We start from the raw sequence: 27,956 nt of genomic DNA, 5'->3' as shown, positions 1-27,956 counted from the left end.
GCTCTAACCTCCAGCAATCAGTTAACCAAACACACATAAAATTGAGCAGGTGTTTACTGGTAGATTCAGGAGCTTATTTTTATTTAAACCAAAACTTATTTTCCCTCACCCCCATTATTCTCAGGTTTATTTAACAGTGTTTACCATTTTAAGGCCGATTTTAAGTGGTGGCATTTTGCTCTCTTTGTTTATTTTGAAGAGTTCACAATGTCCTGACTTAAACATATGAACTACAACCCACATGTGAAGGAACTCACCTTACTCATAACAAAAGTCTCTTGTCTTCTCTGAGTTAGTTTCAAACCATCTAGTTTATAGAAGTTAGATCAACAAGATACATGCATCATGAGTACTGCCAGCATCACAAGCTAAGCTTGCAGCTGTCTTAACAGAGAGAAAATAATTCAATGCATATGAAGGCAGCAAGTTTGGTTTTTTTCTGAGTCAGGAACAGCAATGCTGCTAAGATTTCAGAATTTAATCTAAAGTTTTAAAGCTTTTTGTTTGTGTGTTTGTTTCCAGCTTCTGCATTCATAAAGACTTGAGTCTTCTTATAGCTTCTTTTCAGAAAATTGAAAAGACATCTGAAGCACTTGTCAGACTAAAGTTATTATGTACTTTCCTCACAATGCAGTTAAAACTCCACATTCTTTATAAACCATTATCAAGAAGATGGCTCTTCATTCTGAATGGCTGGATTTGTCAATACAAAGTTAGGAAAATAAGTATGAAACTAATCCACTGATCTGATAGTAACAGTGGAGCTCATAAAAATCAGTTATACAGCGAGTTTTGCCTTGGATCTGCATCTTCAAGTACTTTTAAAACATTCTACATACTTTAACCATTTTGACATGTATTTTGAACTAAAATTTCTCCCTTCACTTTCAAAAACAAAACCTCCCAAGATACTCTGCCAGTTTGATGTTTGGCACTCCCCAGCAAACAGAAGTTCAACAACTTGGCAGAATAGTCAGTCTTTTCTTTGAACTCCTATTTCATTTGGAATGCTTCCTTTTAAAATCACAGCACCACATCAAAAATAACAAAATAAAATTCTCAGGTATGCAAATCCTGTGGTGAAGGTATCTAAATAGATTCTCTAGGTATGGAGAAAGAATTTGGAATTGAATGCAGTATGAAAAGGGCTTATCGCCAAACAAACATCAACCTGCCAGAAAGATGTGCATGCCCTGCAGTATTTAAGAAGAAAGGATCTTCTCTTTAAGAGCCCCTTACTCAGACACTCTCCATGCTGGTGACACAATGTCAGACTGCAATGTTGATGCAAGCAGGGAGAAGATTTGTACCCTTCTGATGGAAGAATAAAACAACCCCAAACAGTATGTCAGGCTCACAGTGGGGTGGACCACCCACAGAAATGAAGGAGTTTTCATCCAGTGACCATCAGAATATGCACATGCTGAAATAAAGCTCCCTGGCCAGCTGCTGTCATCCTCCTTTAGGTCTTCTGTTACAGACAATGCAGGTAAAACAAGGGGGCTTTTTTTCTCAGGCTTTTATGTGAATTGTTACTGAGTCTGATGTGGCAAATGTAAATCCTACAAAATAAACCATCCCATTTGTTTTAAAAAAACTTGAGGATAATGAGATTACTAAATCATATACTAAATCTCAGAATGTCTTCCTATGAATCTCAGATAAAAAATTGTATTCTTTGGATCCGAACAGAAAGACAACAGTAACAATATTTTAAGAAACCTATCAAATTATTGATTATACAATACCTCAAATGCAATGATCTTTTGCCAGTCCACTCAATGTAGCTACAGAAAAAGTACCAATTAAGCATATAATTGAAATTAAAATACTTCATTTTTCATCTGAAAAAGACAAAAAATTCCCTAAGCTAAAACTCAAACTGGACATATTTTTTAAAAAAGGCTTTTCCCACACTTTTCATAGGCAGAGGAGGATATTCCAAATAACTCTATAGTGGGTGTTTTTTTCATTCCAACATTTTTGAATTTAGAAGTGGAAATAGGGAACCCTACTGCCTCAGTCAGACTGCAAGACATATTTCATGAAAATTTATGACAACAACAGCACTTGGTCTCATTTGCAACACATGTAGGAGGTCTAGGTTCAGAATTTAAGTAAAAACAAGATTACAAGTACACTTAGATCTATGGGGGCGAGTTTCATTTGAAAAAGGCAACTGCTGGCAGCTTATCTCCAAAAAAAGGAACAGTTTAATTTTTAAAAGCAACTGTTGGCACTTTATGTCTACCTAACTTATTATTTGGCTCCAGCCAGGTATTTTGCAGTAAGTTAAATCTGTAAATCACTGTCTGAAGCACAGGTGGACACAGAATACAGAAACACCAACTTCATCATTAACTGAACAGCAACTTTGCCATTGTCTAGTAATCATAGCCCCCTTTTTACAAATAGGTATTTCTCATATTGTGAATTATACACTACACATACATTAACAGCCTGAATAGTTCATTGATTTAAATTCATGGCACGAAGTTAGGCAGACATAGCAGTCACAGTCTCAGGTTGAATTTAAGTACCTGTTAAGAACTGAGGCTTTATTCAGCATTTAAATTGCCTCTGTGGAGAGGAGAGGAGAGAAGAAGCAAAGCATGGAAAAGAAGAGAAAATGAAGGAGAAATATTCAGGCTTTTTCCACTTGCCAGCCTGGGTTTCCTTTCTGGTCAATTATGCAATTTAGAGGAAGAAATGTGGTGGGAAAGAACCCACAAGGTGTGGTGGAAAAGACCAGACTCAAAGGAAAAGTCTTACTTGGTTAAATAAAAATGCCCTAAATTAAGAAGACAGGACAATATTGCCCTTGTTACCAGCCTGACTAAACATCCTAGTTTTCCACTAATAAAATAGTTCTTCTCATTGACATGCAGGGTTTAATTTTTATGGTGATATCACACGGTAGTGTAATTCTTTCACCTTCCTTAGCTTTTACTAATAATTATGTACATTCTACTAGTCACATGTATATATGAATGATGTTTCAGGAACTTGGTGTATTTTATGGTGCCCTGACCCTCTTTGAGCATTATAAAAGAGAGAGAGCAGCATTGAACAGGATCAGTTCTAGTTTTGCAGTCATGACAGATACACATTCTTTATTTCAGCTGCAACGACACGCTTATTTCTACTTTCAAAATCTTATTATTAAATTATTATTATTATCTTATTAAATAATTTCAAAATCTTCACAGACTAGTAATTAGTAAATGAAATTCTAGGGTAGTCACTCTACAATTTTTTTTTAACACTCACCTTCAAAACAATAACATTTATTTACTTTTTATTGTATCAAATAATTAGTTAATGGGAATTGGAATAGACTAAACATGAGACTATCCCATTTGGGATAGCTCTTGATATTTCCTCCTGAACTAAACATTTAAGTCAGTGTCAATCAGATGAATGCCCACTTTATAATTGCTTTTGGATATGGCTTTACTGAATTGCATTTTATTTCCACCCCTCTCCCCCAACCCAAATTCATCAGGCTATTTTCACATTAAAACTCTTCCCTTCAATCTCATTTCATAGGCTGGTGATGAACCGCTGAGACTATTCAAAGATGGTAGTTTAATAGGTAAGATTCAACCAAGACTGACCCTGCTTGTTAGTATTGTTAAAAGTCTCTGATCAAAGCACAAAAGCTAGAAAAAAATTACCAATAAACTCTGATGGTGAGGATTAAAATGAACATTTCTTTGGGGCAGAGATGATCAGGATCTCAGAAATATGTTTTGCAAAGTTAAGCAAAGGGAATAGAAAGCTTGAGGGAAAATTAATGCAATTTTTCAGTTGGACAAGCAGATTTTCAGGACATTGGATCAGGCACATACATTTTATCTATCTCAAACTGCTTCTTGCTGGAAAAGGTCTGCATGTTGTGTTGGTTTATTTTATTACTCTTCAGATTCCCTTTACAGTCAGAATACATGCAATTTTCTGATCAATCCTCCAAGCCAAATAAGACCATCATTTTCCATAACAAAAAGGAACTTCCTAGAACAAACTCAAATCCAAATCAGAAATACAAGAACTTCACCTTCCTTTTACTGCCCTAAAATTCATCTGTCTGCATTCACGCAGAAGGGCAAGGGGGAATGTTCCTTTCTGCCACTGTTTTATTCTGTCCAAAGTTGGTCGGTGTCTTGAAATATCTGTGCACTGCAAATCACACATTTCTTTGACGAACTGACACAACACTATCCTGGAATGCTGGATATTAGTGAGCTTCAAATTGCTGAAGGCTTTTTGTTCCTAATGCTCAAAGAAAGTGAAGGGATTTTGAGTAACAGTTTGCGAGGCATGTGCTTGTTGAACAATTACTCCCTAGCACATATAATGCTGAAGAAAATCTCATTTCTTTTTCAGAGCAGCCTCTGTATATCAGCCATCTGCCACTGACTTTAGCCATCAGCCCCTACAGAAGCACAGTTTCATCTTTCACTGAAGGATTAACCCATGCCATTCTCATCCGCTATAGTCTTGCCTATCTATACACTTAACACCTTATTTTTAAATGTCTCTTTCCTGATTATAACACACAGATTATAATTCTCAGGGGTGATGAGAAGATGAGGAGATGATCTGTACAAGTATGAGGGGGGCATTCCATCAAATTTTCAATAAGCTCTGAAAGGGACATAACCTCTCTTTGTTATGGGTGCAGTTGAATCTTTTCTGTTCTCTTCTTTTGCCAGGAAGATATGAGTGGCTGGAGTGTTTGGTTCTATATATAACTGGTTGATGTCAGCTGGATGCCACCTCCTTTGGAGAGGATCAGCCCCCCAGTTTGTCTCAGTACTAGGTACCATGCAGATCCCAGCACAGGGGTGCAAACCATCTAGGACCAGGCAGGTCATCCCCATGCATAACTAACTTCTGAAGCCTCAGCTAAAGGGTTGACATCGCTTTTTATCTGCACAACAAAACAGTAGGGTAAGTGTATTGTTTTCTGAAATGTTTTGACATTGTCTGTTCTACAAACTGTAGAACAAGACATTTATGTAAGCTCTTGATTCTGCAACTTAACGGATGTTTATATTTTTACTTAGTCGGAAATGCACCTTCTTTAAAGATGCCAGAGGAACTCGTTTCACTCCTCAGATTCTTTATTACATTAAGAAATTTCAAAATGTAACATTTCTGAAAACATAGACCAAGATGTAAATTAAAATTAGTTTGGAATTTACATCTTGTAGTATAGTGAATAGATGTGAGAAGGCCTATACCACTGACACTGATTTTTGCTGAAGGATTTATGTAACCAACTCAAAGTCCATTCCTTTGAATTTTCTATCCATCAAAACATGTCCTAACATCTGTCTGCAAGCAAGAACTGCCAGTGCATTTTGCAGTGCAGTATTTCTCAGTCAGAAATTCCTGACTTCACTGTTCAGCCTAACAGGCTGCTGGAAATGAAAGTTGGCCAAACTGTGTGCGCTGGCTCAACAATATAAAAATGTGTTGTTTTTTTTGCAGCAAGGAAAAGTCATATCAGAAAATCACAATGTTATCAGAGTCTGCCCTTGCCAAAGAGAGGAAAGAGCAAGCATCAGCCATTATGGATGAAATACACAGAAATGGTATAGCACTGAACTCAGCTTACTGCATATGCAATGTCCTCTAGCCCTCCCTAATACGTCTTTTTAATCGTAGAGTTTAACTCTCTTACAGCTTTGTCTCTGGGTGTTTTGCCATAAATAATCTTGTGGGAGTATCATACTGCCTATGGTAACTAATCCTTTTGTAGTTGCCTCTTTTCATTTGAAAGCTATTTTCAGATGAACAACTGCTGTGGAGGAATGAAGTAATCTAACAGCTGATGTACATTCTGCTAGGATAGCCTTTCAGAACATTATTTGAGGTTAATAACATGACTTCATTCCACATTAAAAGGCTATCATCTAAGAAACATAATGATCTGTACCCTCTTGGTTTGTTGGGGTTTTTTTTTTTTTTTGCTCTGTTTCACTTTGCTTTTTTATATAAATGATAAAAACATTTGAAACAAATGTTCACATCTCCATTACTCTCAAATCTTGTCTTTGTAACTAACACAATTTATTAGCATTTGCCACTCTCTCTAATGCAGAGCCACCAGTTAATCTTATTTGAGAGAAATTTTACTTCTCTGTAGTTGCACTGATGAAAATGCAGGCACTTTTTGGAAAGTTGTTTGATTTTCTGAAACAGGTTCTTGAAGGTATGCTTCTAGCATGACACCTTAAGAAGCAATTAACTCCATTAGAAATACAAATATGCTTGGCTTTCATTAGACGTGTGCTGGATGCTTTTGGAGAGCCTTCCAATTCTGCCTATGAAGTCTTTTTTACCATCTACATAAAAGATCAATTTTCTAAAAGTGATAAGCACCCCACAAGCCTCACTGCAACCACAGGGAGCTGCATTAATATTTAGAATTTATGAAAGTTATACCACTTTCATGGGATGAAATATTGAACATGGAATTCCAGTTTTGAAAACCTTTTGTGGGCTTTTGTTTCAAAGAACTTTTGGATGGTTTCTGCACTCACTTGATGATCATTGTGCTTGCATGAAGAGTAGGGTGAAAGACTCAAGAATTTTTAGAACAAGAAGCTACAAATTTGCCTGGTCCTACTCCTTCTGATACTTCCAGAGCTTTTTTTCCTGAAGTTTCTATTCCTAAACAAATACCTCTTTCCTGTTTCAATTCTCCACTGAACATGCCCAGTCTGTCCTTCCAGATTTAATTACAACCCCGTGTTCTTTTTGGTATTGTAAACCCAAGCACTACATGTGCCTGAAATAGCCTGTAAGCTCTTCAGGGCAAAAGGAAAAAAAAGTCTTTCATATGTTTGTTTGGAACCAGGCATTTCACATGGTAAATGTTGCTACTATTCATAGCAATACTAATAAATGTAGCATACAGCCCTTGAAATCATTGGCGTATTTGGATAATCTGTGCTGATGCTTAACATTTGCCTCACATAATTTTCGCCTTTATTATTTATGTATGATCAGATTTGCTGTCAAGATTTATACTCATAGTTATGGCAGCTTATCGTGCAAGATATGCTGTGATATGTGCCCACTGAAGGCAATTCTAACTCTTGGTAAAACTCTATTTTTGCCTCTTCTTCGGGTGCTAGAGATATTTATATGTTAACAAAAAATGAAAATCCATGAAATGGGTGTGATAAGAGACTGAAATTTGTCACCGTACAAGCTCAGTGAAGCCAGATAGAAAAGTGAAGGATAACCAAAGCTGTGGTAACACAAAGTATAAGCCAGTTCTTTGGGACCAGATCTGAACAAGCCTTGGAAAAACCATGGAGAAATATTGCATTTAATTGACTAGATTTAGCGTAACTAATTTTTGACATTTTGTTTTGCCCTGAATTGTTAATTAAATTAGCTTAATTTGAGATCTAGAAGGTGAAATGCTGTTTCTCTGGGCTTGGAATCACTATTCCTAATGACAGTCCTGTAACTGGTAATTACAACAAAACTAAATGTACAGTTCCAGCCAGACTCACAGCCCTGTGAAACTCTCCACTGCTAACACAGGTACACAATAACAGAAGGCTCTGTTACAACATAACACAAACCCTAGCACCTTGGAATGGTGTAAGCATTCCTACTCCACTTTTATTTCAGACCCTTTTTATTATAATGCTTTCAGGTAAGCAGTGACTCTCCACTTCCTTGTTAAAAGATATTCATAGCAGGAACAGTTGTTGGTGGACTCCAAAACCAGCCAAGTTTTCTGCCAGTGTCTGAGTTCACCAATCTCTGGGCAAGACTGGTGAAGACTGAAAGTCCATCTCTGCTGTTGGCTTGTGGGACATGACATTTTCTCATTTTTTAGAGAAAATGGAGACACCATAAAATGCTGCAACAGTAAACTTTCTTACAGTCTCAAAGAGAAACTGCATGAGTAAATCAGTGGGTGCATTTAGCGACCTCCTCAAGCCCTTGGTTTGTCACTGGCAGACTTGGACTAATCAGAACATTTCTAAAAATACTTGGTAAAGAAAAACTTGGATGTATATAAATATGTATGTTTAAGGAAGCCCTTGGAGTTCATCACTTAAATCCCACGTCCAGTTCTATATTACTTCTTAAATGCATTCATCAGTATCTACGTGATTAACTGTCTTTCCTGATAGACTTAAAAGATCTTATTTCTGATACTACAACAAACACACTTTCTAATATTTATCATTAAAGTTTCTAGTCCAGATTAAGGTATTTAGAAGATTGTAAACTGAAGGATTAAAGGAATATTAGGTAGTGTATGCAGGAGGGACTATATAAATCATATTTAAATACAATCTGCTGTGATTTTAAGCACAGGACAAGAAGGACTTGGCAGAAGCAAATTAAAGAAATTAAGCTAAAAGGTTAATATTAGGATTAAACTATGAATTAAACTTTCAATATTATTTATCAATATCCGTCTATGACATTAATGTTCTCTTTCTATCATCCCCTAAATGTCCTCCTTCTCTCATTCTCCATCACCTTATCTGCACTGACACTGGAACTATCCCTAGACACATCATAAAGCTAGACATGATTAGATTTTAGTTGGCAAGGAATTCAAATGAACTTTACACTTGTGATTTTGGGATGCTGCCTGGATACACAAGAGTACACAACTGTGGGTTACAAAGTAGTTTGGAGCCTTCAGTTAACATTAACAAGAACAGTGTGTATGTAAGGGAACAGCAAGGCCCAAAATAGACAAGACCCAGAGTGTCCCAGAAGAATCCCGAGTGCTTTGGACAGAGCTCTGCAATTGCCTTGGCTCCCTGGTCTCTGAGGATGTGCACGCTCCCCATTCTGTGTACAGAATAGGACATAGAAAAAAGCTTTTCTATGTGAAAATGTTGCTGAATTGTGGGGTGAATTTCTTACTTCTTCCTAATATAAAACCATACATCAGTCTCTACCCTGGCAATCATTTTGAGAAATTATAAAATCAAAATATGACTTGAGGTCTAAATTTCAGGCCACGGGCCAACAACCAGTTATCTCCATGTCAGAGCCAAAATCCCACCACTATCAGCCACTGATAGGGATACACTGGGCAAGCTGAGTTATTTTCTCCCATGTTAAGAACTCTCTGTTTTGTAACTAGCTCTTAAATAACATGAGGTTGTTAGGATTCTTTGCACACACTATTTTTAAAGCAGAAGTGCACAATCCATCTCATGATCCAGTTAACTTGCTCTTCTTCCACTGAAATCCACTGCAAGCATTCAGTTGAAATTGGTATGGACAGAAATGGATCAACAAGGGTGGACTCCAGGGCCCATCTACTTGTTTGATTTACTACGTGGAAAACTTGTCCATCCAGCTTCAGCTAAATATTTAATATATCTGTCTCCATTAAGTTTTCCTAAATGTCAGCACATCACATTCTTTTTCCAACATAAAGTTACTAGACACATTCCAGGCTGAACGTGCCATTTACTAAAAACAAAACCCTTCATATGCAATATTGACTTTGGAATTAGGTACCTTCTGCAGCTAATTAATTTGTAATGTTAATTTTAAACTGGGCCTCCTGTCTGCTTACTCTGATAGCAGGATATGTATTATGTATAATTTGTCCTCATTTCATTATAATGTATTAAAATACATGTCAAAGTTCAGAATTTTAAATCCTGGAGACCATAAGAATATGTGAAGCATAGAATGTCCTATTATTGTTATATTTCTTGAATTCTGCAATGCTCTAAGCAAAAACAAATAAATAGAAAATAGTTGCTTCAGTGTTTAGGTTTCTGTGTTCTAAGGTTTAAGTTTTATCTCTAGGTTGAGGACATCCAGTGAGAGTTCAGTCACTAAGCAATAGCTCGCTCATCCCAGCTTGCAGAACACCACCATGAAGATGCCAATAGGAATTCTGACATTCAAAATTCTTTGTTTTCAATCTTGATTGATCACCCCTTCCCTTGTTTATGCATTCTCCTTTTCAAATTCCACTGGATGTGAATAAAGACATAGAAGAAATTTTTCCCAAGTAGTGAATTAAGAAATATGCATCCAGTACTTCAGTTTCCTCTTAGAGAGAATAAAACCCAAAAGATCCTAAATGAATCAATTCCTAGAAGCACATTGTAATTCTTTGTTGACTCTCATTTTCCACACCTTGAGCTTTATATTGAAAGTCAGGCTAAAAATATCATTTAATAGAAACTGGTAGGTGTGTTTAAATGGGTTATCTCTTATCTATACAGTGCAGGACACAGAAAGTTAACTGAAGGTTTGATGTGGGAACCTGGGATCAGAAGGAATTTTGTTCCCAGTTTTAGCAGAAGCCAGTTTTTTACTAGCCTGCTATTAATATAGTGTGTAGGACACTATAGACCTGATCTTGATAACAGCTAATTTGGAGCTTGAGGTGCTTATCTTTGAAAATACAAGTTTGTGGTGTTCAATAATCTCCTCCAAAATTCGGGAAGAAGGCTTTATTTCACTAACACCATGTGACACTGTACTATGTGTTAGCTAAATATGCATGAACAAGTTGTTGGATTTCAGGTGCAGACCATGGAGTATCAGATATTTAAGACAAACAGAGGTTTGTACTTACCCATTGCATTGCAGTGTCACCCACCCTGAACCTTGGAAAAAAGGTCAGCACGCCCAGAGATATCATGGTGGAGGAATTGTCGACGCTCAGCAATAGAGGGGCCAGGCTCTTCAAGCGACGCCAGCGGCGATCTGACAAATACACATACGAAAATTATCATTACGTGGCAAACAAGCCAAGAAATGTGAGTATTTTCTAATAACTTCTTAGTGATTCTACATCGGGTTCCTTTGGTGCTCATGATACACATTGTGCATGATTTACTTGTAGTTTCAGGAAAAAGAAAAGCAAAATCCCAGAATGAGGCTAAGAAGAAGTGAGCCAATGGTATTTTATTAAATTAGATCCTATACACAAGAAAATAAATTTACATTTATTTTTATGTGGTATAGCTATTTCCAATGCCTTTGATCAATTGCTCAACAGACGTTAAATTACACTGGGATAAAATGAGATCCAGTTTGAGCTTTGATAAATCTGCCTTTTTAAAATAAATCCACACAAAAGAAATCCTATTTTAAAAAATCTGAATAATCTGAATAACTCCACCCAAGGCTATTAATAAACACTATAATTTAAAAGCCCATCTATGAATATTGTCCCCCCATTTCTCCTTCTATTCACTATTAGAAGCTACACAGATAAATTCTGAACACACCACCAATCTCGTCAGAATTCTGTATGCAATTACATGATTTTGCTACAGTCTGACAGATCCATTTCCCTCTAGTCCACTTTTTCTCCCCAAAACCACAGAGTACACTTGGTTTACAGTCAGTATGACATTCCAACACATGAAAAAACAATGCCTTTGGCTCCTGTTCCCTCCCCTAAGTGTCTATTTAGCACCGCTGGTGGTGTCTGCATCATCTTTAGGGTTCTGCCTGCCAAAGTGAATCTTTTTAACATACTTCAGGATGACTAGAAAATATTCTGCCTTGATCTTTTTTTGTTGTTACTTCAAGTTTAAACAAGTATTATTTGTTTGCTCTCCTATTCAAGAAACTCTTACTCTAAACCAGTCTATATTTAAATTGCTTTTAGCCTATGTGTCATGGCTAAAATAAGATGTTGACTTCTTATGAGACTCTATATTTATGCAACAATGATTAAGCCTTCAGATGTTTCCTTAGAACCGATATCCCAATAGGAGGGTGGAAAATAACACCATATCATGAATCTCCAGAAAGTGATCTGCACTGAAGTTGTTATTCCTACTACAAATAAAGGAAAAGACAATCCCAAACAAAAGCAGTTCAACAAATGCAGTGAATTTTCAACTGACATGGGAAGAGATGCTTTGAAGAATCAATGCTTTGAAACTCAAAGGGAGCAAACTTGCCAGATTTCTTGACCCTTTGCGTAGCATGTGTGCTCTGTCGGGCACAGAACAGCTTCTCGCATCTAGTGACTAAAAAAATACTCATTTTTGGTTACTTAGACAATGCAAGTGTGAAGGCAATACTCTACCTAACAGCAGCACAGTATGCTTTAGTATTGTGCATGCTGGAAACAGATCTGGCCGTAAATTGGAGCACTGGTGCAGCCTCCCCAGAGAATGCCATGCCTGAGGTGCTATTTCTTTGTGTCTGAACGCAGCGTGGAGAGCCCATCCAGACTGTCAGAATGGACGGCCTCAGCGTGGAAGGAATCCCACAGCATGCCCCAATGACACCTCCCAACACACCTGACCCCCGTAGCCCTCCACACCCTGACAACATCGCCCCAGGTAATATGGGAGTCTGCAGACACTGAATACATTCAGTCTTATTGCACAGCAAAGAAATGACCATTTTTAAGGCAGTATCTTCAGTAAGGAGATCATGGACTAATACTAGAAATAGACACATTTGAGTCAGGACTTCTCCCAGAAATGTAAAGTGATGCTCTTAGCTGCTTGTGTTCATTTTTAAAAGATCTGATATACCTTTTGTACTACTTCTCTCTAAACTGAAAACATATCTTAATATCAAGAGAGACTGCTCCTATATATACAGGTCTTAAAAATACTGAGAAAGAGATCCTCTGATTTAAAACCACATTAATATATTGATTTTTCTTTGTCAAACCATTGTTTCCAACATGTAACACCCTGTTTAACAGTCAGCAAGCTATCCATTGTAGTTTAATTATCCATAAATGTAAATCTGAAGCCACTAAATTTTGCTAAAACCCTTTAGAGAGGAGTAACTTTGAAAGGAATTTGGCTCTGGCTGCATAAACAATTCTTTTTTAAATCCTTAACTGTGAGGGTACTGTCGGCTTTATTTAAAGGAGTGAGTTACAAGAAGGCCTTATTTTGTATTCTTTAAAGACTAGAGAAGGCTAATTTGTTTTAATTAATTTATTCAGTTATATAGCCCTTCTTCCTGTTTATGAATTATCCATGAGCAGACCGTGGTTTTTACAAATTCATTCTTTGTTCAGAATTACTCAATGCACATTTTGTGCAGACCTTTTCCAGTCCATGTAAACTAGGTCAGTCCTGCTCTCCTGGTGTCTGCTGAGGCTCTGTGCATCCTTTGGCCAAACACAATGCAAACAGAGGTAATTTCCATTGCTAAGGCATGATAGAAATCTTCAAGCCTTTCTTTAGGCAAAAAAGGTCTGGTCAGAGTAGATATTAAGCCACAGGGAGGTTTAAGCTTGTAGAATGAAATAGCATTCATTTAAAGACCTAGATGTAGATGTACCTGTGGAAAATTTCACTCAAAGAGGTAGAATTATCTTACTTTTAATCAGCAGTCTGTTTTGAAAATATTTTTGTTAATTTAACCCAAGGACTAAGTACTCTCTGTTTTCAAACAAAAGCTTACAATTGAAACAAACTTATAAAAAACCAAAATAAACTCAGCCTCAAAAGATGTTGGAATACTTTGGAGGAGTTATCTGCCTAAAAGGCTACAAATTTACCCTGCCAGATCTCTGTTTCTGTGTAGCAGTGGCCTGGTGACTTGACCCAACTGTTCATTTTAACTCACTGAGAAATTCTGCTGTGTTAGTTCCTGCTTGCACAGGATGGTGGCAAGGAAGCAGAAACCACAAAGAATCACTATAATTATTTTACCTTGATCACATTGCAGGATATTCTGGACCACTAAAAGAAATTCCTCCTGAAAAGTTCAACACTACTGCTGTGCCAAAGTATTACCAGTCTCCCTGGATAGAAGCCATTAGGGATGATCCAGAACTGCTGGAAGCTTTATATCCTAAACTTTTTACACCTGAAGCAAAGCCGGAACTGCCTGACTACAGGAGCTTTAACAGGTAATCCTGAATGAACACTGAATTTTACTGACCAGAGGAAAATTACTATGAAATAAAATGTTTCCACCAGCCTTAAAAACCCTACCACCTGTGTTTGCAAGTGTATGCATAAACGTGAACACACACAGTGATTACAAGTGGTAAACAAGAGCATTAAGGAGCAAATTAGTCTATCCCTAAAGTATGGGCTCAAACTCAAACTGTAGAACTAGGAACAGAAGATAAATTGCTAAAAATATTGAAAGAAAGAAAGTAGCAGAATCCAGTGCCCAGAGAAGCTGCAGATGCCCATTGCTGGAGGTGATCAAGGCCAGGCTGCATGGAACTCTGAGCAACCTGCTCTAGTGAAAGATCTCCATGCTCATGACAGGTCAGCTGGAACTAAATCATCTTTGAGGGCACTTCCAACCCAAGCCACTCCATGATTCTATGATTCTGTAATTCAGTGTACTCAGTAAATGGGAAATATGAGCTTCAAATTCCTTTCAGGATGCCTGTTGTTGACTTCAGTAGGTATGGTATTGTCAGATCTCTCAGTCAGAACTTTGTTTCTAAGTTGTATAATGCAAACTAGCTTTTTCTATTTCTTTTTTTAATACAACTCACATGGTTTTGTTTTAGGCAATGATGGTGCAATGAACTTTATCCCACAACCAATCCCTCGCACTAAATAGCAAGAAGACTTCCTCTTTTATTGCAGTGTAACATTTTTTATATATTTGACAACCTTCAGCAACAAATTAACAGATTAAACATTGTTTTACTTACATAGTAACTAGTGTATATCACGGCTTTCAGTAGAACTTCTAGCTATATGGACAACACTGGGTTTTTAAAGCTTTAAAGCAAATTCTTACTCATGTCTTTTGCTTTCTTTCATTCCATTTACACTATTTTTATTTACCGAAGTACTGGACAACCCTGCTGAGTTCCAGACAGCTGAGCCAAACCCAAACTCCTCCTCAAAAGGCCAGGCAGCAATCTATTGAAAAACAAAATTGTTCGTGGCAATACAAACTTAGAGAAATATACCACAAACATCACTTGTGTTCCTGATGTTGATGTGGGCCTCAACTATGAATGCAAGGACTAAAACATTACACAATTCAACATCAAAATCGGCACTGCAGACACTGCATTAGTTCTGATTTCCTAGCAGCAATATACATTGCCATGTTAATAACTCAGTCTGTGTGGCACACTCTTCTCAGCAGATAAAATAGCAAATGCAAGTCAGAGATGTGCCACAGCTGCCAACATCAGAACAGTAACAGCACAGTTTATGTACTGTGCTTATTGTAACCTAAAAAAAAAAAAAAAAAAAAAAAAAAAAAAAAAAAAAAAAAAAAAAAAGAGCCCAAGAAAAAATGCTAAAGATACAAATGCATGGAGAAAGAATCAGTTCTCCCTCTCACAAGAGGTGCTAGTCATTATTGTGAAGGACAGCATCAGTCAGGGCACAGAGACTCCATTAACAGGGATATCTGTCTTGAGATGGTGTCTGATGGCTTCTTTGTGGATTTAAAGGCTGTCTCTGTGGCCCTGTGTTCTGTTAGCTGCCCTCTTCACAACACTAACTATTTGGATTTCTTTCTATGTGGAGTTTCTCTGTGTATGACGTGGCAGAACTGTGGCTCACCAGAGTCCAAATTTCTTGAACATATGTGCATTCTTATAAGGGAAAAGTCAATACTCTTCCTTGTAACTGCCATAAAAACCTAAAATTTGGCACATAAATCCAAAACCAGACTGTGAAACCGGTAAAATTCAACCCAAAAAATATATAAACATAGTCCACCACAATTCTTCTTCTCATGGGAAAAAACCTGATATCCAGTAGAAAAGGATGCCTGGTAGCCCTAGAAAAGCTGTTACATGTTACAGCCAGACATATGTTTTCTAGCAGACTCAAAAAGAAATTGAGAATTTGAAAAATTAAAATTCAAGATACTCATCTCTTGGAGAGGATTTTACAGCCATTACTTAGATGTCTACACTCCCAAAAATGCACAGGAGAGTGTTTGATGATGGGATTAAAAGAGCACACTGCCATGCCAAGCTATCCAACAGAAGAAGACTACCTGGACTCCTGTGCCTAGATCCTACTAAGTCATTCTGTGCATCTAGGTCACAGCATCCTTGGCTTGCTTAATTGCAGTCTTGGAGAGAAAGCAAATGATACTGTATTAAACAATTTAAGTGTGATATAATGGCACCATTTCGTTATCAGCAAGGGTAACTATCTAGGTTTTCCATCTTGCTTCATCATCCAGTAAAGTGCCGTTGTGTTTGCTCTCCTGCAAAGCGCTGCTACAGTCACCATTAGTCAGGAGGGGGTGTGGTTAACAGCAAGTGTGAGCCATAGGATTCCCAAAGGGAAATGGGCCTGGGATCACTCCCGGTTCATTCACTGGTGTCTGTAGAAATGGCACTCAGACTTTACAAATAATTTCAGGCTCCTTTCAGCTTTCCTTGTTACACAACAAACTGGAAAATCAGCACAACCTGAGCAGGTAGGGATGTCTGATGTATTGGAACTGAAGAACACATTCACAGCTAAAAGTATCTTCAGCACTAAACAGCATCCAGATTTTTTCCCCCACTGTCCAGCAGTGAAGAGGTGACTGTGGACCCTGCAGCAGTGCAATTTTTATAACACTAAGGATTTTTTTAAAACAAATAAGGAATTCATAGAGGTTTTTTTTTTTTTAATTTAGTACTCATTTTAAGCTGCAAGGACCTTGCAGTGCTGGCAGGTCACTGGAGGAAGAGCTGTGGAAGCAAATGTCAGGAGGGTTTGTGCTGCGAGGCAGGCCTGTCTGTGAGACAGGCAGCAGTGCCCTGACAGCACAGCACTGGGCAGAGGGGAATGACCACACAAGAGGGGCTCTGACCACACTGTGCATACCAGGCTACTCTTTCTCCTCCTCAGAGATAAAATGAATCTGTGCTAGCAGAGAAAAGCAGCAGAACAGACTATGCCATCTGGCTTCTCTTTGAGATTCATTCCTATTAGGATTGAAGAAGCATTTACTAGTGAAAAAATTTCTTGTCTCTTTAACCAATGTGGAAGCACCAAGTAATGAAACTGTGGGAAGGAGCATGAATCTGCATTTGCTAAGGAGTTTATAATATTACTTAAATTAGTACCTTTATTCCATTTGCTTTCTTGGAGCTGGAGAAAATGTCAAAGATAGGATTATGAGTAACATACAAAGCACCACATCTTACTCACATAGGACAAGCAAGTCAGACTAGTTCTGCCACTCCTACTAGATAAATTCTGCTTTCTCAATTCCCAAAGACTACTCTTTCAAAAGCACTGCAGGAATTCAGACCATCTGGACTGGGCTCTGTTTTCATTGATTCATGGATTCTGAAGTCTATTATAAAGTGCTAAGATCCAGAGTCTCACAGGAATTTTGGGTGCTAACTTAAAGTGATGTGAGATTAGTGGGAGCAGGGTGCTAAGCCAGTGAAGCTCCCATGAAGCTCTGATCATTTTGCAGGGTCAAATTCTTTGCTCCTATGTCTCATTTTTTCGCAGAATTAATGATAAACAAAATGTTCTATGAATGTTGATCCCTTTTTAAAATGTGAAACTCATATTTTTTGTGATTATGTAACCAAAGGTGCTAAAATTATGCAGTTAAAACATTTCTTCAGACTTTTCCAAATCATTAGCTACAAGCAGTCTCCTATGCTGAGACAATATAATATTCAATAAGAAAGACTAAGGGTAAAAAAAATTAAAAAGAAATCCTGTTAAAACAACAGGTAAAATTAAACATGATTGTGCCTGCTATTGTTAAATCGAGCATCTACTTTTTAGGAATATGCAAAGTGAATATTAAACAATCTGTTACACTTCCTGGTGCTATTTCCTATAGCTCTGAACCAGCATTTCCACCCTTATGAGCAATGACTGCTGGAATTTTTTAGGCATGAGATTTAGGCTTCTATACAATGAATCAGAGCTCAAGTAGCACAGCTGATGTGCACACAACAGAGGTCATTACAACATTATGTTGTCAGACAAGTTATTGTTCACAAGAATATATTTACTGCTGCTGTAAAGGAAAATCAACATCCCTTAGCCTATTACTGTACTGTCCTTTCTGTCAATCATCATGTGCCCCTGCCTATAAGGCAGGAATACAGAGTTCTCTGAGGCCAGACTTTGTATAGCAACTACAGGGAGGTATTTTGCTACAAAGGATACTTGAATTTCTAAAGAAAGCCCTCCTGTTTCTGTTACATACAGGAATATGCTCTATTTAAAACCCATAAATACTACAAAGAGGATGTTTCAGACAACAGAATTGTTTGCAAATTATACAACTATTATAATTCTGTTTATTTTGATTATCCCTTTAATATACACATCAATGATAATTAAACATCACAACAATGTGAGAATGTGTATCATAATTAGAGCAGCAATTAAAACAATATTTATTATCCGGTGAGATGTAGATCACTACATTCATTCTGTGCCAATTACCAAGCAATTATTTTTAATCGGTATCATATGGTATCCATGTTGACATTGTGACCTAGAAGACAGCTCCACAAGAAAAGCTTGATACCACAGGCTTGATACCAACTTTGGACAAATAATTCCCTTTGACCTCAGAAGAGTTTAATGCCCGGACTAGTGCTGCAACATCTTGTCTTACCATCATTTGAGACACATTTTTAGAGCTTAATCTAAAGCAGCGTTCTTCTCTCAGTGAGGGTGCATGCCCAAAGCTTGCATGATTTTTATATCTCCCAGGACTGATGCTTTGGAGTTAACACCATCCCCTTCAATAAATGCTTCTTGTACCAAAATGCAGTGAATCATCCATTTAATGAGAGAGCAGCACCACTTCTTTCATGTCACAGATTCATTTTTCTGAACGAATATCTTCTTTTTGTGTATGTGTACTTCATTCTTAGTACAAAACTTTTCCTGATGAAAATCCTAGACAGATCTTCAAATGATCTCTTTTAGTTTCTGTTGGTATTAATTTCTCTGGGCTTCTGCTATAATACCTGGAGCCACTGGAAATATATTCCATCAAATCTGTTGTTCTGTACCACACACCAAATATACCGAGGCTCGTGAAATTCCATTTCAATAAAAATTCATTTGCCCATGCTATAACATGTCTGGTTTTTGCAGAAACCAGCTGCTCCTGTGGAGTTTGAAAATCTGACACTCTTCACTGGCTAGAATATATCCCAGCAAAGCTATGCAGCTGATCAAAATGCAGAGCACATACCATAGTCTGGTTTTTTGTCCAAAGGAGGCTGGAAGAAGTGACAGGAAAACTCAAAGGGTTTTTTTGCAGTCTGAAACCTGTACATACAGAAGATCAGGGGAGGAATTTGGAGATACTGTTGTTTTAAAGTATTTGCAAATGCATGTAACAGTCAACTCCAGCTTAGTATCCCTTATCTTTCAGTTTCTCAGGCTCACTGCCTGGGGGAAAATCTACATTTAAATAACATGAGAAATACTGGCTGAATACTGTTTCAAGGTTTAGTTACATAAACATTTTCTTCAGAAACAAAGCTGGCGTATCAAGTCCTCACCCATTCCCTCCTTTCCAGAGCCTGTTGTCTTTGGCTGTTCCTTTCTGCTTCACTCATTAAGCTCCACTCCTCTTCACTTGTATTGCTACAATTGTTCGAGCATACTGATATAAACTAGATTGCTGAAATAATTTGGATTTTGAAGTGCTTCTCTGTTTTGAAAGGTCTTTGTTTAACCCAGATCACACAAGTGACCCAAGTTTATAGCACAACCCACATACATTCTAACTGGTACAACAATATGGTGCTGAAACAGTGTAGTATGAGGAACAAGCATCTGAGGAGAGGAGAAAATGGGGTGAGAAGTTTCTGAACTAATTACTTGCTAGAGAGAATGTGTTGAGCTACAGTTTCAACTTATCACCAACAAAATAAGTTTAGTAACTGTGACTCACCAATTACATGGTTTTCTTGTAACGTCTTTTTCTCTTGGCTTTTCCATCCATTTGAATTTTTTTAAAGGCTGAAAGATCTTAAAGAGAATTCCCAAGAAAACAAACAGAATGCTTTTTTCCAAAGCTTGAAAATGTAAACAAGAAACTGGAACAAAAAATCTGTTCTTTTCAGCTTCTGGAAGGGAAAGAAAATAAGTATTTTTAAAATCACATTTAACTTTTATTTCTCTGATATCTACAGAGTTGCCACTCCCTTTGGTGGTTTTGAGAGAGCATCAAAGCTGGTTAAATTCAAGGTACCAGATTATAATATGCTGATGCTAAACGATCCCAGATTCATGATCCTTGCAAACCCTCTTGCTGCCAGAAGATCCTTCAACAGGACTCCCAAAGGATGGACATCCGAGAATATCCCTGTAGTGTTCATTCAGCCTGCAGAACCCAACACCGTTCCAGAAACAGAGGACCTGTGAGAGAGGCTGTATTCTACATGGTTCAAAATGCTCAAAGCTGCACATCCATGTATTTTTGGTCCAAATATTACTAAAGGCTACTGACAAAATTTTTCATTGGAAGCTGGAGTATAATTAATAATGTGGCATGCAGTGTCTCTTTTCTGGCACCCACTTTCATCTGTAAACACAAGCTAAATAAAGTAACTTGGAAAATATGACAGTGATGTTTTCTATTTGTGTTTATATGTTCTTCTTTTACTTTCTGAAACATTTGCATGTCATTTAAGAGCAGGTGTACCAAGAAAAAAGTAGTGACAGTACTCTCAAGCGATTTGAAAGGTACAGTAATTTAGGGGAAACAACCAAGCAAACTCTGGACTAAATGCACCCCAAGTCCTGCCTGCTCAAGATAAGCTCTGAAAAATCAACCTTCTTCCCAAACCCTGCCTTTGGCCCAAGGTAAGAATTCTGTCATTACTTCAGTGACAGCAAGTTCAGGCCATTTTCCTCCTTTCTGACTCTTCCTCAGCTGTTATGATGCACATCAGTGCCTGTGTCACCTGGATTTGTTTACAAAAACTCAGTAAATTTGGCAATGACAAGGATTACATACTGGGATGAAAAAGTACAGCGGTATTTCCTGGATGTCTAGAATGTTTGTATTATTCACAACTAAAAAGCTGAGCAATGACTGGTTATGTCAAACATACAAAAATAGTATCACCAAGCTCTGTTACAACAGTTTTTCTTAGTAGAAGGAAATTTCATAGACCTTTTTCCCTACATCTATACTGGGACTTAAAAGCATGAGAGAGTCCTTGCTCTTGATATACTAACAAGCTCTGATATTTTATAAATATCAGTATACATGTTCTTCAAATGTCATTTCAAGGCAGGTAGTTGGCAAAGGAAATTTTGCCGTCCATTTTCTTTCATTTACTTTCTCATACAATTTTCTTAAATAAATGTACAAGTCCTGAACAAATTTAGGAAATAAAGAAATAAATTTAAAAAAAAAAATTCACCTCATTGACTGAGAACACTTTCCTAGAAAGGGATTCGTTTGGGGATCTTAACACACATTGTACAACCATTAAATGGACAAGGACAAAATACGAATTCTTCAAAGTTAAAGATGCAAGATTAAATAAAAAAACTATGGTGAGGTGTAATGCAAACAAGTTCTGGAGGAATTAGCATTTTATTAGCATTCATAAGGCTGTTTGATGAGAAATATAAGAAAACTGATGCATAGCACATACACAGTGAGGACTGTAAGAAGGGATACATCAATTTTACTGTATTCTCTGTAAAAACAACCTATACATACAGAGCATGCCACTTTGCTTCTTACACAGCACACATAATGGCAACTTTAGTTCCCCTATTTATCCGTGGATCCACTGGAGCAGAACGGGCTCAGGAGTCGCTGAGCCTGCTATGGACATGTTCAGCCAATGGTCCGAACAACAGAAACTACCGACAGTCCTTATGTTCTGTCTGACACTTCCCAAAGGAGCTGTGGCACCACAAAACCGGGAGCTCTGATTCCCCTCTCAGCTCAGGCATTAGCTGCAGAATAGGAGCCCTGTGCCTCCTGCTCCCAGCTCTGCCACCAGAGAGCCACAAGCACGGCAGCCCATCGCACGGGCCAGAGCGCTCCGTGGAAGCCCCGCTGGCAGGGAAGAGTCTGCAGCCACACCATTCAACCTTCCCGTACCGAGGGGCTTGTGCCAAACTACCTGCTGGGAAGAGGCTATGCTAAACTTCTGAGCCATGCCTGGGAAGGTTTTGGGAGAGTGCTCACTGGCAGAGGGAGGGCTGTGCAATGTGCTAAGCATTCAACAGCATGCAGGAGCCAGTGTCAGTGTCCAGGAATGTTCCCTGGCTGCATCAACCTGGATGGAGCCTCATTGTGCAAGTCCCACTGCAATACACAAATCCCTCTGCCAAAATCATCTCGATGACCTCAAAGGAACATCTCTTGGTAAGACTGGGAATTCAGAAGTCCATTGTTACCTTCACTGGGTTTTAGGACCTGCATTTATTTTTTTAGACTGTTATATTGCACTTGAAATGTATCCTATAACTAAAGGAAAGCTGCAGGGGGGCTCCTAAAGGCTTCTTTAACAAATTCTTGTAACAAATACAGCTGCAAGGACAGATTGAATGGGAAAACACACAAGTAAGATTTACACAAACAGAAACATGATCAAGTTCATAAATATTTCAGGAGATGTGCATTTAACATCATGTACATTTTATCACAAGATACATCTATTTGCTTCAAAAAAAGAAAGGCACTGAAGGGTATGGTGAGAAGTCAGAAGTATGGTGAGAATAAATATATAATAAAAATGCCTAAAAGTTTTAGTTCCCAAAGGCTTTTTTGCCTCATTTTTATTTACATTAAGGTACCCATTGGAGCAGTATAAAAGGAACTCAAAAATTCATTTAAATATTTTCACTAAAAATGTGTTGAATTGAGAAAATAGCTTTGCTATTTCCCAGTCTATACTAAATACCCTATGATCACAGTATGTAAAAAATAAATAAAAGATGTACACTCCTAAAAAGCTCCATGACTATAAGGGATTTTTAAAACACATGACCTTTAAACCTTTTTTTGAAATGAAAAATCAGGGTTCATGGCCTGTACTGTCTGCTCTGGAGAGAAAAAAAATTAACCACATGCTCCCTTCTCAGAAGTCTTAAATATGTCAGCATGTCTTGGCTGCTTTGCCTCCTGCATTATCCATACAACTGACAATTGTGGAAATAGATTATTATTCTATTGTCTCAAAGTATCCCTGTGTTTAAATTAATTTAACACACATTGTCTCAAGCAGAAGCAGGAAAAGCACACTGGAAACAGAATTCTACTCCAAATGAAATCAAACAAAGGTTTTGGCACTGCCCTCTGTGCAGACAGAACTTCTACATCGTATTTATTTCATCTCAACATGTATTTGTAATCAGAATTTATACTGTGTGTTCAGCATCAGAATGGATGTTATGGATTACAGAGCTGGGCCTAACTATGTAGGTAGTTTGTTTTGCGTTTTTACATATGTTGAAGTGCTAACAACCCAATCATGCCTTAGAAATACTCTGGGAAACTGCATGGAAATGCAGGGGAAAAATGAGCCCCTATCTAATTAGATGTCTTTAAAATTATTTTCAGACCAGACATGAATAACCTGCACTCTACCTCAGCTCTTAGGTGGCCTTACTAACCAGCACAAAATATTCTGGGCAGCACCTAAACCAAGAGGATAAAACAGACTTCCTGAAATACATTAAGACTGTGGAGCATAAACCCCCATATATGTTAGATTAGAGTTTTTCATTGTGAGGCCCATAAATTATAAGCAGACTAGACAGAAACACCAGAAGATCCCTATAACGCTGACAAGTCACATAGCTCTGGCTCCTTCACTATTTCCAGAGGCTACATACTGTTCAAAACCAAATAAAAAGTGATCTAAATTATTTATAAATAGTATGTTTGCCATAGAGATGTTATGTAACTGGTTGTTAGAATATAGATTATAAAAAAGTTACAAAATGCTGTCAGAATACTGATACAGTTTAAGAAACAAAAAATTGCATATAAAATGCTCCTACTAAAAGGAAATAAAAAAGCCACTGAAAGGGTAAAATCCTTTCAAGGAAATAATGCATTATTTAAAACAGCCCTCAGACTAAGTGTTCAGAGCAAGGAAAAACTACTACAGAGCTCTAACCCTTCTCTCAAAAAAAAAAAAAAAAAAAAAAGAAGTTATCATGGTTTAAGAGTACAATAGAGGAGACTCAGAAGACAAAAAGACAAATAAAACTATACTGCAAGGACACAGTAATTAAACTATCTCAACACAAATAAAGGAAGTTATGACAGAGGCCTCCACAAATGGTATGGAAAAGATGATGAGGGAACAATAACACAGGAAAAAAACTGGCTCTTAATAAAATGGTAAGGAACCAACTTGAAAATTAACAGAATATTTTTTTTTACAAAACTGCCTAGTTGTGGAACCTGGTGCTATAAGATTCTGTGGGTCAAAAACTATTAATAACTTCAAAATAGGATAAACAACTTCATAGGGTAACTATGCCTATTACGGATAATGGCTACTATGGGATCTGCACCTGGAACATAGGAAGTGTGTAAGAATGATCACCCCACATTTACCCCATTTTTTTCTATAAATATCTTCTACTGGGCACTGTCAGACATCTGGGAAAGAAGGGCTTGTCAGTCCTATGAAGTACTTTCTGTCTCCCCAAAGCCATATATTAAAGTACCATGTCAATACTAGCTCGTGCCGTTAGTACCATGTTCATTAATTTACATCAAAATATCCATTAGGAGAGCAGGAGAGCAAAGTCAATTCCAACATGGAAATAGGGACATTTAAATGCAAGCTGGAACGAGAGAGAGCCAGGGCTAACTTAAACATCCCACACAGCATATGGGCACTGCAGGGAACACAAAAGCCTGACCTCAGCTACACCTTTGGCTAGAGTCCTGATCCTATACAGAGAGCTTGGGTTAGGACACAACATACAAAACTTGTTCCTCAGTTTTCCCTTTAATAAAATAGAAATACTAATGCAAGCTGTATAAACCTTTCTTTTTAATATAGTATGTTTGGGAGTTGGTTTTTTTTTGTTTTGTTTTTTTTTTTTTTCTTTTTTTCTTTTTTTTTTTTTTTTTTTTGTTAGTTTGGGTTTTTGTTTTGTTTTGTGTTTGTTTTGGTTTGGGTTTTTTGTTGTTGGTGGCATTTTTTTTTGTTTTGAATTTCATGTTGAAGAATGAATTTCATGGTAAAAATAAAGAAAGTTAAAAATAGCCTTACATGAGTATATACATAATATTCCTGGCTATGGTGTAAAATGAATGCAAAAAGCATTACAAGTAGAAAAACATTCTACTTTCATTTTACTTGAAATACTGAATTTCATTCTACAATGGGCAGGCTCTAACTAATAAAAGTATCAACAAATTAGTATTTGATGTTCTTTAAATAAAGATGTAACTTTAGCTATTAAAAAGTCCAAATAACTTCTCTTACTCTTATTTTTGGACAAAACTTTAAACTAAATTCAGGATGAAATCACAACCCTTTTGTTTTCAGATGGAAATTTGATTTCCTGAGAACAGACTATTCATCCAAAATACCTGCCCCAGAATTTGCAATATTTCCCTACTGCACAAAGACACTGTGAGACAAAGTTAAATAACACTTGCAAGAGGCAGAGGATTTATAAATCAATGTAAGAGTGAAAATAAGCCCTAGTATTGTGAGCCAACTATTCTTTCAAAAGCAAATGGAGATTAAAATATTCAATGGTGTTTGTACAAAGAACAGCTTGAACTTTGCCAGTTCAGAGCTGGCTGTACTCATAAGCACAGGAAAGCCCTCAGGCTGCTTTGCATGGAAGGTATAACTTAGAACTGGATTTCTCCAGAGTTCTGAAGGACATATGGACAGTCATCTTCCAAAACAAAAAAGTAAAGAGTTTCAAATCTTGAGGAGATCCTGGGTGCCAGGAGGCTGACCATACCCAGTCCCCACAGGGGAAAAGCTGTCAGCCATGCATAAATCCAGAGTGTATAATTCCATTTCCTTTTCTTTTCAGAAGATTCTCTGCAGAGCCAAGTTAATCTAGGCAAATAGTAACTTGAAACAGTAGTTACTGTGGTCATTACCCTCCAGATTACTGAAAGATGACTATGCAAGATAACTACAAATTATTATAAACAAACATTTGAGGCATGACAGGCTCTTCCTAGGCTGGCCTACTGTACATCAAGGAGCCAAGTAAGGCTTAATTCCGGCAGCGAATTCCAGCACTATGTCATTCCTCAAGTTCTTAATGAGAACATTTTGTCTATTTGCTGGCAAAGGTAAAAACAAGAACATGTTGTACAAAAAGGAAGGAAAAGAGCAAGCTGAACTAAAATGGAAGTATCTATTTCCTTTACGGGTTTTGCAATGATGCAAATCCATTTCATTAAGTCTCACTGCTGAAAAGGAAGCGATACTACACACAGCTCAAAATGAACAGTCTCCTTATATTTAGTGATGTCATTTTATCATTCCTTCAGATATGGATTATAAAATAGGCAGAAAGAAAGGAAAATGTGGAAATGGGAAGCGTCAGTGGGATGGAAGCAGTAAAACAGACCAGCAGCTCTAGGGTTCTGAGATGAAGACAGTGCTATTCTAGAATATGTTCCTTGAACAAGGCATTTTCTCTTAGCAATGTTTAGACACCTCGACAGTTAAAAAACTTCCTCTAATTTTCAATCTAAATTTGGTCATACCCATCTTAATTTCTTATTACAATTTTTTTTTTTTTTAATTAATACATGCTTCCTTTCCTGTCACATTTGCTTCAACTGGTATATTTAAAGACTGTAAGGTCTTTTATGTTTCAGTTGTCTGGACTAAAAAATTCAAGTCCTTTTAGTCTCTTGTCCACTCCTCTCATTTAGTAGGGATTTAAAACCTATTTTTACAACTCTTCTAAGTTCAATTTCTTGCATGTGGATTTCCAGATCTGTTCTGTTTTAAGGTGTCACCAACCACATGTACAACACATGGCATTAGTACTGTTTTATGTGTACAAGAAGTACAGGGATGAAATTATTTGTGACTGGATTCACATTTTCCACAGTAGCATCAAATCAGTGACTCATAGCCACTCTGTCTTTGGCTTGCACACCCACTTTTTAAAAATTCTTTCATCTTCCACCCGACAAGCTCTGAGCTTTTATCAGGGAGCCTTTCCCATTAGGCTCTAACACACGACCTTGTACTTTATACTGTATCTCATTTTATTTCTCTATGCCTCAAGCTCATCCAATTAGTTTGGTACGATACCACGCTACAGGAACTGTTTCTCAACTTTGTGATGTCAACAGAGCTCATTAGCAAGTTCTAGGTTTTGGGCCAGAATCACTAAAAAAAAATTAAACAATATGAGTTTCAATATCAATTTTCAGACAGAGCTCCAACAACTTCCCCCTGCCATTAATATAATATATTATGTAATATATCGCCACCTTTTCCTCTGGGCTACTTCTTTGCCCATCTGGCACTTACCTTAAAATTTTCCCATTTCTTCGGTGTAACAAGTTTGTTTATCTAGAAGAGCATTTACTGTACCACAGAAAGAAAGCAGGCAAGTCTGTCATGATCTGTCTATGGCAAAAAAAAAAAGTTTTATCCTATTTACTTCCACAATTTTCTCTAAGAAGTCATCATCACATTTAAATACTATGTTTTAACCCTGTTACATTTTACTTGGGTATAGACTGAGGTGCATGAGGAAGAGACTCAACTCATGTATTTCAAATCAAATCATTCTCAGTTTTTAACCCAGGACAAAATACACAACATTTTTTGCATTCTATTATCTGAAGTATTCAATGTATTTTTTTTCAATGAGACAGAATATATATTATGTAATGTCAGCCACTATATTACTTCTGATTTTATACTCACTAAATTCTTCTCTTTTGTTTTCATTTTACTTCATGTTGGGTTTCACTCTGAAAGTTAAATTCAACCACAGGAGTGTCTGTATGAATCAGACCCCTCTTTCTTTTCTTTTTCTGTTGCAGAGATCCATTCTTATTGGTTTACA

General features: G+C 37.3%; 1 protein-coding gene and 1 long non-coding RNA gene across 3 annotated transcripts; one reads left to right on the top strand and one right to left on the bottom strand.

Moving 5' to 3' along the window:
- The first annotated feature begins 4,827 nt into the window (after positions 1–4,827).
- On the top strand, positions 4,828–20,597 carry MYOZ2 (myozenin 2). Of its 2 annotated transcripts, XM_053975905.1 has the most exons (6): positions 4,828–4,953; positions 5,497–5,600; positions 10,618–10,787; positions 12,203–12,332; positions 13,687–13,870; positions 20,087–20,597. In XM_053975905.1, the coding sequence occupies exons 2-6, from the start codon at positions 5,525–5,527 to the stop codon at positions 20,316–20,318; spliced, it is 792 nt and encodes a 263-aa protein (XP_053831880.1). In that variant the 5' UTR covers positions 4,828–4,953; positions 5,497–5,524; the 3' UTR covers positions 20,319–20,597. The 2 variants fall into 2 exon arrangements, with proteins under 2 accessions (XP_053831880.1, XP_053831881.1); XM_053975906.1 differs by lacking the exon at positions 5,497–5,600.
- On the bottom strand, positions 18,213–27,956 carry LOC128806390 (uncharacterized). The gene is made up of 4 exons (XR_008436799.1): positions 27,815–27,956; positions 27,413–27,511; positions 19,846–20,020; positions 18,213–19,214 (listed from the first exon to the last, which is right to left on the bottom strand). It is a non-coding gene; the product is annotated as an uncharacterized LOC128806390 (long non-coding RNA).

The sequence above is a fragment of the Vidua macroura genome, chromosome 4, assembly GCF_024509145.1.
Source record: "Vidua macroura isolate BioBank_ID:100142 chromosome 4, ASM2450914v1, whole genome shotgun sequence".
Taxonomy (NCBI): Eukaryota; Metazoa; Chordata; class Aves; order Passeriformes; family Viduidae; genus Vidua; species Vidua macroura.
Note: the sequence above shows the minus strand (reverse complement) of the source record. Positions and strands in the feature narration are given on the sequence as shown.